The 10,634-nt window shown below is 40.7% G+C and overlaps 1 protein-coding gene across 1 annotated transcript in view; it reads left to right on the top strand.

Annotated features, from left to right (window-relative positions):
* Window positions 1-7,598: 7,598 nt before the first annotated feature.
* loxhd1b (lipoxygenase homology PLAT domains 1b) overlaps window positions 7,599-10,634 on the top strand; it is a 30,658-nt gene continuing 27,622 nt past the window's right edge. The window contains exons 1-2 of the mRNA XM_032516543.1: window positions 7,599-7,936; window positions 8,561-9,442. Of these exons, the coding sequence (XP_032372434.1) occupies window positions 8,800-9,442 (643 nt within the window). The 5' untranslated portion in view covers window positions 7,599-7,936; window positions 8,561-8,799. The remainder of the gene's footprint in view (window positions 7,937-8,560; window positions 9,443-10,634) is intronic.

Here is a 10,634-nt window from a genome sequence, read left to right as displayed (position 1 = left end):
CAGCAGCGTTTCCCAGCCGGCTGCCAACTCTGCTCCTCAGCAAATCTTGAAGCACTCAGTGTTTCTTTTCTTTTTTTTCTTTTTATTTAAACTTTTTTACAGCTGCCTAAAGTAAGTATGTTTGTCCTTCATTTCTCAAATAATCATTGTCCCCTGCGATCATCTATTACATGCTGAGTAGAATTCACCCTCATCATTTCTCTGCACTTATAATCAGTTTTTTCAGAACAAGTTCATTTGACCACAGAGCTTATCCAGATACAGTAGTTTGACCTGCATGGGAATCGGGTTACTACGCTTCACTTTGAGGTTTTCTGACAAATGGCGCTCTTAAACAATGTTGATGGTGTTAATGGTGCTTTTATTCTGATTTGTTTTTGCATTTCAGCACCTCATAACTCAAACCCAGTTGTTCTATCTTCAAGCATTTGTAGTGACTAATGTATGAAACCAATTAATTAATCACATGCTGTATAAGCATGAAAGGAAATATGGCAATGAATCATAGGGTCTTTAAGGTTAAGGTTTATTATTTTAGGTTTATTCAGAACAGATCAGATGTTTTTAGCCAGTGTCTGTGTCATTTTTATATGGTGGCTGAAACATGTTGTTTTTACCAAACGAGTTTTACCTAAAAAACTGTCACAAATGTATTACAAGGGGTACTTAATGCTGTGTGTATGGCATTCAAATCTGCAAAAGTACTGTATATTATTGACAATCGATAACAGTGACAAATACATTAAAAAGTGTGTTAATAATAATTGGATAAAACTGGGTCTAAAACCCCACTGAACCAAACCCGTTGGTATGGATTCTTCGCAGGAAATTCCGGCGGATGCATGCATTTTCGGTTTTCTCTCCCACAACTATTTTGCAGCGGCTCTGGCGGAGTTTAGCACCGCCCATGACGATTCTGATTGGTTTAAAGAAATGCCATCAAACCAGAGCACGTTGTTCTCCCATCCCCAAATGTAGACTAGCCAGAACCTTGTTCAGCGCTCAAGTCAGTTTTGACTTTGAGTGTTTTAGTTAGGATAGTGTGATTCAATTTAGTCATTAGTCCCTGCAAGAGTAATCTTTGCATGTATAATACTAATATTTTTCTATGGGCTGTTTGAAAACTGTGCCGTTGTGCCGATGACACGCATGTAAACCTCTGGTAAAAAGTAGAGTATACTAGTAAACATGATTTAGTGGAGAGGTCATTAAGGCCACCAAGATAAAAACAGGCCCTAAATCAGCAAATTTATGTTAACCTGAAATGTTTTATGAAGTCATTGACTTCAAAAGGGCAAGACATTAGTGGGAACAGTGCGTTTTTTTTTGGCATTTTATGAGCGAATTATTAGAATACTGTAATGAGTTTTAAAGAACACAGCTCAGGTTTCTTCAACTTGTGATTATTGAAGTGAGTTCCTTTCCCCTCACCAAAAGCATTGAGACGCACTACTCATTTCCAAGCAGTACCAGGGCCACTAATTGTCGGTGGCATGGATCAACATGAATGTAAGTACTTTACCAGTGCTTTACTGGGAACAGAAAACAAGTGTGCTTCCTTGCACAGGCTATATCAGATGTCGCCTCTTAGCGTACTTTCAGCATGCAAATAAAGTACTAAAAATGTCACGACATGAAGGAGTGCAGTGATTGATCTGTTCCTGTTGTCTCTTTTGATTCCACCACCCATACAGTGCATGTTTGTGTCCAAAATAAACTGCACCTTTTTTTGTCATTAGTCCAATTGTTCACCCTTTGGAACACACTGGCACCAGCTCCGCACAATGTTCTTGAACAAGCTGCAACAGATTTTGCAAGCTAAACAGACTGACTCACATGCCCTGGGCTTGGCGGTGTCATCGGAAAAGATACTAATTAGGCCTATCTCCCACAAATCATTTATTATGCATGTGCTCTGTCAGATCAAAGTGCTTCTCCTTATCTGTTTATGTTTTGCTATTGAACTACTTCAGCAGCACTTTGGGAAAATAATTGTGTTTATTTCACTTGCTTCATAACCAAAACTGTCCTTCCCAACAATTTAAGCCAGTGCAGTGGGGTGTTAGAAGCTACTTTCGGTTGAGATAGATAGTTAGATAGTTGTTTGATGGGAATAAGGATAAGGATAGCCAAGATCTAACATAATCTTTGAATCTGTTGTCTGGCTTATAAATAAAAAATCATCTGACAGAGTGAAAGAAAAAGTTGGCGTTATAGTTTTGATCTGTTCTGACTCTACTTGGATTACAGTGGTACTGCATCTTGCTTTGAGAACTCATCCCCTGGAAAGTTCTCTAACGTAACTGGGGTTGAGCATTGATGTTGACAAGTTAGTCTTTTCATTTTTGCTGGTCAAACCATGAACTTTGCATGTGCTGAGCGGGAAAATCAAACTGCGGTGTGATATTCAAATGTTTTAGATTCAGGACTTTTTTAGCAACAATTTGTACGGCTAATTTCCATGAGGAGTAGTCGCTATAGTGGCAATAATTGGCAATTGTGGGAACTAAAATAGGAATTAACAACAACTTGATCCCAACATTATTACAGTTACAGTACTGGATTGGAGGCTGCAATTACTCCCTAACTGATAAACGGGTCTTTATGGGCTTTCACCCGACTCAATTTTCCAATGCTGAAAAACATCCGCGGCCTATTTTTTGATCTGTTGAGAAAAATACAAAACCTTTCACTCAAGGCCTTGCACGAACACACAAGTGTGTTCAATTCCTTTTGGCTGACTAGACCTCTTGTCATGCCAAGCCATTCATAGAATACACTTTTTATGCATCCATGTTAGAAGGAACAAGATTGGCTGGATGCTCAAAAACAAATTGTTACTGTGTAGAAACCAAAAGTAGAAATTGGTGTCTTGATCATGAGATCCTGTGCAAAGAAACTGAGATGTGATGCCTTTGGAGGTTGTATCTGCTTTAATGCTGCAGTTTTTTTTTTAGTGATGGTCAAAATTGTCCACGTCGGACAAAGGACAACTTCTGCAGAAGACCTATGTTTGAAAATTGTTCCATTTAGGAGCAGAACTCGGGACTGTGTGTGTGTGTGTGTGTGTGTGTGTGACTCTATTCTTGCCAACATATAATTTGGGTTCTCATTTCTCACTATATCACCTGTTGGCTACCGTACTATTACTATCATCACTAGCTGTGACATTCTGTGTCGCCTAACAACCACACAGACATTTTACTGTGAGAAGGGACAAACCACCTTGTCAAATAAAACAGTGTTTAGGTTATAAAACGATCTGATCCCCTTGTCATAACATCATTTGACCACAATCTTGAACTCTGGGGCTCTTGGCTGAGACAACATGACAGTGACTGTGTTCCTCACGTATCCTGGAGTGACAGTCTGTTTCCTCTTCATTTCCTTTTGTGCATTCTGCGTGAACCACAGGACCCTCCGGTGTGTTTGTTTTGAGAGACATCGCAGAGTGTCTTCTGTGTCGCGGATGCCGCAGCTATGTTATCACAAAGTTCCTTCTGGACGGGATAGAAAATAAACATTTGTAGCTTTGGGAAACCAATTAGGCTTATAATCTAAAGGCTGTGAAATGATCTGAAGTCAGCATCACGTAGAAGAGACATTTCAGACTCCTGTTGGGAGTTAACATTGCTACTTGATGTTTATATCTCTGAAATAAATGAAGGTCAGACAGATCATAGAGTTGATAATGAGTTCCTTCAAGAAACATATTTAGTGCCACTTATAACTATTTCTTAGGTCCCTTAGGTCCTCATAATGTGGACAGAATCAGGCAGACTATGACCATTGTGTTATAGATTTCCCAGTTGTAACTTATAGATGCTTCTTGTGCACCAAAGAGGGCAAATATAGTTTGAGTGGAATCAGTGGCCTTGAGTTTGCTCCAATGTACAATCTACAATGATAACGGGTTGAACGATGACATGAGCCTTGGGATTTTCAACCCTTTGAATCCATGATTAAAGACACTACAGATAAATGCAGCATCTGAAGTCCATTATTTGGCCCCTATGGACGTGTCCACCCATGACAGCCTATCTGCTCCTCTGTAGTCTGAAATGCTTCCTTTGCTCTCTGTGAATCTAAAAAAAGTTGAAACTGATATCAGGACAAACATCTTGATGGAGCTCCCCTTTTCCTCCATGCATCACTGATATGCATCTTTCAAACATGTCAATCTTCTTACCTAACAGAAAGGTTACAGACCAGGTCAGTGGGTCTCAGCTGTCCTTCTCTTTTTATAAGAATATCACATAAACACATTTGGGATTCATCACTTTTCTTAGTACAACTGTTTTTGTCACGGAGATCCATTTTAATCTACTTGTTGAAATCCAAATACCTCTGCAAAAACAGTTAAAGGATCGCTATACGTTGTAAACTTAACAGCATCAACTAAAGGGAATTAATTATTAATTATTCACTAAGTGAATAAATATAACACTAGCAGAGGAATTTGACACATTCACAATCACCCAAACCACACTTTTAACAACATTCTGCAAAAATACTTAAACATTTGAAATCAGTTAGTAATCAGACGTTACAACAGAAAACACTACATTTGGCCGCACTGGTGCAACTGTTAACAGTTAAATTGCTCCAAAACAGAGTACAGAGAGTCAATTGTGGATGAATTAGGTCTAATGCAGGGAGACACAGAGACAGAGAGAGACAGAGACACAGAAAGGCAGAGGGAGAGGAATGGTGAGGGGAAACAGAAGGAGGAAGATGAGGACAAAGAAGAGGAAGATACATCCAGGGATTCATTGTGGCTGAATACATACACCGTGTCTACTGTACAGCCAAAGGAAACGTTGCCAAAAGTGGAGACAAAAACCCATTACCAGACAGAAAATGAATATAAAATGAAGCCTTTGTTGTTTTATTCAGTAGACAGCAGTCACAATTTCGCTGCTACCATTTTGTTCATTATGTAAAAAGCTCTACATATCACAGAGTTTGTAAATATATTCAGTATCTTGTTAGTGTAGGTGTAGGCTCAAAGCCTATCTTTTAGACTGTGCATAAGTGTACATAGAAAATGAAGGAACCATTGAGTTTGGAATGTAGAGTTCATGCTTCATGTAAAAAGCTTTAAATAATGCATAGAACTTGTTAATACACATACAACAATAGTTTTCAGCTGTTTTTCTTGTCTCACATCACAAACTGAATGATGCAACCAGTGCTTATCCTCTGTTGGATTAATGTAATGGTGCAAACAATAATTAACTTTCAATCCAAGTGAAAATGAAGATGCCTCCCTCTGCTGGCTGCAATGGAGCGCACACAAAAACCTTGCTTTCCTTGTTTACCTTGCTACATGCAGTCCAGAAGCAGTCCAGATCACTGTGGTCTGACAAGTGGAATTATGATGTTGTCTCCCATTGTGCTGATTTAAACAGCAATTCCCCTTTGCATTATCTACTACAGTATCACATGCATATAACTGAAAATAAAATGAGTTGCCTTAGAGATTATAGCAAGTAAAGGTCTTCATACTAAATGTTAATATGCCACCTTGCAGAAAGCAAATGGCACAAATATTCATCTATAGACACTAACAATTCATAACCTTCCTCTCTGATGTATGAAGGGGAATAAGTGGAAGGTCTATTCAGTAACAGAGAAGCTATACTTGGAGAAAAAAAGGATGTATGGAATAATCTGGAGACACAAGTAATATTTTTGATAATTATAGTATGAGTGTGTAAAGTGTCACTAGTTTTAATACATTTCAAGTAAACCTTCAGCCACATTACAATCAAACCCTAAAGCTGCACCTTTTACAGACAGAAAATGCTGATGATACTGGTGTTGAGCTGAAGCTGGTTGAGCTCAAACCAGCTGATAAAGTCCCGGATAACCGACCTGGAATAGGTCGTTCCCCTCAGAAACACATCCAACAATGGCTGTGTAATCAAAGAACTTCTGGATGTGGCAGTGGGTGGTGTTGTGAGTGAAGTCGGAGGTGTGGAGGGTGAAAAGGGAGGGGGAGAGCACTGTACCCTAATGAGCACCTGTGCTGCAGTGCACCACGTCAGACACACAGTGATGGAGCCCCACATACTGTGGTCTGTTGGTGAGATAGTCAGTAGTCCATGCAGCCAGGTGTTGGTCCACTCTCCATCTTCACTCTGAGCAGCGAAGGCTGGATGGTGTTAAAAGCACTGGAGAAGTCAAAAAACAGGACTCTCACAGTGCTCCCACTGTCCTCCAGGTGTAGCAGCGATCTGTGCAGCAGATAGTAGATCACTGCGTTGTCCACCCCAATCCCAGGCTGGTAAGCAAACTGCAGGGGGTCCAGCCGTGTGCCCACCAGGGGTCCAAGGTGACGTAGCATGATCCTCTCCGTGGTCTTCATCAGGTGAGAAGTCAAGGCAACTGGTGGTTTGGCTCCTTGAGGCGCAGCGACTTTGGTACCGGAACCACACAGGAGGTCTTCAACAGGACTGGGACTTTCTCCATGCTAAGGCTCAGGTTGAACAAATACCTGATCACACCACCGAGCTGGTCAGCACAGTCCCTGAGGAGACTTGGGCTGATGTCGTCCGGGCCCGGGGCCTTCCTTGCCTTGATCTTCTTAAGTTGACTTCTCACCTGATCATCTGTTATGGAGAAGGGGGTGGAGGATGACGGAGTCTCAGGGAGGGGAAGAGGGGGGTGGTGAACTGATGAGCGGGGCGAGGGGGGAGGAGCGGGCTGGTGGGCTTATCGTTATTGAAGATCGTTGAAGGTGGCACACTGAGGAGGGGAGGGGAGGGGGAGAGGGGGAGTGGGCCAGGGGAGGTGTGAAAGAGGGGGTTGGGGGGTGTGAAGAGGGTGAGGAGGCAGAGTCAAATCTGTTAAAAAACAGATTCAGCTCAACTGCAAAGACCTTGTCTCCGCTGGCTTGGTATCTCCCCACACCTTTGCCGTGGCCGGAGATGTTTTGCAGCCCTCTCCAGACGTCCCTGGCGTTGTTCTGTTCCAGACTCTTTTCTAATTTCTTCCCGTAGATGACCTTCCCCCTCCTGATCCTGAGCAGGAGTTCCTTCTGGACTCTGCGCAGCTCCTCTCTGTCCCCTGATGCAAAGACCTCATTCAAACAAAATGATGAGGTATTATTATAGATCAAGATAACACTGGTAGGCTGTGCTTCTTGTGGAAAATTCACAAGCTACCCAGCAGCGAATAAAGTAGCCTAATTAAAATGAGTCCCACCTTTACTGGCTGCAACATTAAGGTAGGTGATGTACATTATTGCATTAACAATTAGCCTATGATGCATAAGCTACATATGTAATCTTGTCTTGAGGCAAGTTGTGCACTTTTTATGTAAAGTTTTAGATGGAAGCCTTTTACTTGTAACAGACTATTCTATACTTTAGTATTGTTACTTACTTATAAAAGCTCTGAATAGTATAAAGGAAAAAACAGATAAAGCAGCAGCTCATTTACATTGTGTCTAGCTAATACACATGGCCTAGAGGGGGCAGTGTTATTCACCAAACGTTATCAGTTACACAGTCGTAGCTACTCAAACTGTAAACGTCCACGTAAACGAAAAACGTAACTTTAAGTCGCTTACTGTTTGGGCATTTTTGTCCTGGTTTAGACTAGAGAAGGGAGCAGAGCCAAGCAGCTAACGCTAGCGACACGATACACTGTGTGAAAATGTTTTAAAGAATCAGTCCCAGCAGGCATTTATACATTCCCAAAAATGACCTTTTAGACTTGTCTCGTGCACGTGATAGTTCAGCCACAAATGGGCCTAGCTAATAACGTTACGTAGCTAACGTTATTAGCTAGTACACACTGTTTAAGCTAACAGTTAGCTAGCTTAACAATGCTAGGCTGCTATCTTAAAACAAAACTAGTTAGCTGGTAAAGAAACCCGCGCATCAAAAACCCAAATATTTTTCAGGTGGAGTCTCCCCAGAGCAATAAGGTGAGTCTGGTGGTTGGAAACATTACTTCACTAGAATGTCAATGTTGTGTTAGCTGGTCTTCTTTGCAATGGCCTAAGTCGCTCAATTCACCTTTTATCTTATACAAAAGAAGGATGCATTGGCAAACACAGATATCTCCATTTTGATTTATTTCCTTAAATCATGTTTTTTTATTGCACACTGGGAAAATACAATATATCCAACTGGGGTTGGGTTGTTTTGATAAGTTATCTCAATTTCTTTTTAAAATTTCATTAATTATGTTTTATATTTGTTTCTTTGCAAATTAACTCTCTCTTTCTTTCTCTCTCTCTCTCTCTCTCTCTCTCTCTCTCTCTCTCTCTCTCTCTCTCTCTCTTATATATATATATATATATATATATATATGTCTGTGTGTGTGTATGTGTGTGTAATAATTATTATATTATATATTTAAAAAAAAGTACAGTTTGGATGTCATCATCATGATCATCCACATGAATGTTAAATGTTTTTCTCTTTAATCTGTTCATCCCTCAATTATACCAATAAAGAAGCTGTAATAACATTCCACTTTAAAGGAGATAGCTGTAAGCAAATTAATTGTATAAAAGGTAGTTACTGCAATTCCTCTTCTTCCTCAGGTCAGATGACAACACGCAGATAATCATTTTTAATGAGGTCAGAGCATCCACTGCTGTGTTAGGTCAGGATAACCAGCAGAGAGGGCTTCCCCTGCCGCCTGCCAAACAGCAGTCTGTGAGCTCTACTCAGGCCTGTCCTGCCAGTTGGTCACTCGTGCGCAGTCTTGGGTCAGTTTAATCAAGTTTCACCGGAACACACGGGAATCGGTTACAGTTACTAGGTAGTAAATAAATTAAAGATGCCCACAAAAAAGAAAAAAACAAAACAGGGCACACAGGATGAAACCAAAGATGTGGGTGACGAGGACTCAGAGGATCAGGAACCAAAGCCCAAGAAGAAAAGGTTGAAGAAGAAGTTTAAAGACAGCGATGAAGAAGGATACAATTATGATACATCTGGGTCGGATTTGAGGACCACCAAGAAAAAAGGGAGAAATAAAGAAAAGGTCAAGAAGAAGAAGGAGAAAGCTAAAAGTGGGGATGAGTTGAGCAACGACTCAGAGAATACTGATAATGAGAATAACAACAATGACTCCAACATTAAAAGGAGTGGAGAAAAACTACCTGATGTGATCGATACCACTAAGAAAGGATCCAAGAAGTCCTCAGTCAAAAACAAGATGGGAGCCAAGGATAAAAAATCCAAAAAGAACTCGGAGAAAGAGGAAGAACATTCAGCTGGGGAGGAAGAGGAAGGGAAGAAGAAAAAGAAAGAAAAGAAGAAGAAAGGTTCAGTAAAGAGAGATAGTGATGAAGACACCAAGAAGACAAAAGGAAAGAAGAAGAAGATTGAAAATTACGTTGAAATCTATGAGAATGAGCTTCGCAACTATGAGCCAGAAAAAGTGGAGAACTACGAGGATGAGTACCATAAAAAGAAAGGTGATTGCAAAGTGTTTAATCTCAACCTGTAAAATATACAAAAGGTAGTCTGTGGAATTAAAATAGTCTCTATGGTGAGGATGTCATTAATTCAGTTCTGTTCAGGGAAAGACACCTGACACCCAGAGTAGAGGTCAATTGCAATTGCAATTATGGGATTATGCTTTGGTTTGATGTTTGCTGTAACATTACACTGAGGGAAGTATACCATGCATGTGTCGCCTGTATGTTATCTTCAACCTACAGCTATACGACACTTGTCCCTCACTTATCTTTACACAGGGTGTTTTTCACATCTAATGAGGGGCGTGATAGTTCTCTAAAGCTCCTTCTTGGCTCTCACTGTAATTTAAAAATCCAAATGTAAAGCCCTACTGAATCTTTAATTGAGCTCTACACACACACACACACACACACACATACACATTCTAGCAACAACACACAAAAATGCTCTGACGACATGCACTCTATACACTAACCCAAAATGAACCTTTAAAGTTTCCATATTGTAAAAAGTGAGGCTTCTATGGCTTTTTTATGACAAAGCAGGTCAAGGTCCTATATAAATACTGTGAAATTACCAAAACGCTCAATCCACAGAGAAATGCACACAGCCCGTATTTAGAAACATTGCCTTTACTGTAAATGAGCCGCCAGGACTATTGTATGGTATTTATGTTACAACTTTACTTTATATAGGTAGTAAGTCCTGCTATAGTGACATAACAGTCATTTCCCAGATGCTATTTAGCAGTGGTGGCTTAGAGGTTAAGGAAGCGAGCTTGGGACCACGAGCCGGTTTAATCCTCAGACCGGCAGGATAAAATATGGGTGGGGAAAGTGAAAGAGTCCCTCCCTCATTACCACCATTGAGGTGCCCTTGAGCAAGGACCTAACCGTTCCAGTGGAGCTGCTCAGTGGCCAGCAGATCAGAGTGGTTGTACTGGGAAGCTTCCAGGTATGAATGTGGAACTGTGTGAACGGGACAGGTCGTCGTTGCAAATGAGAAATTGCTGAATAAATAATAAATAAATAAAGTTAAAAAAAATCAGGGCACAGATGCAGAAGACCTGGAAACACTGACTAATCAGGCTGTTTCAGGAGGGGGCTTAAAGCTATAGTGCATAGTTTCTGTCTCCCACATGAGGAGAAAATGACAACAAACTGTCGGCGCATCCACATGATACAAGCC

The sequence above is a fragment of the Etheostoma spectabile genome, chromosome 5 (assembly GCF_008692095.1).
Source record: "Etheostoma spectabile isolate EspeVRDwgs_2016 chromosome 5, UIUC_Espe_1.0, whole genome shotgun sequence".
Taxonomy (NCBI): Eukaryota; Metazoa; Chordata; class Actinopteri; order Perciformes; family Percidae; genus Etheostoma; species Etheostoma spectabile.
Note: the sequence above shows the minus strand (reverse complement) of the source record. Positions and strands in the feature narration are given on the sequence as shown.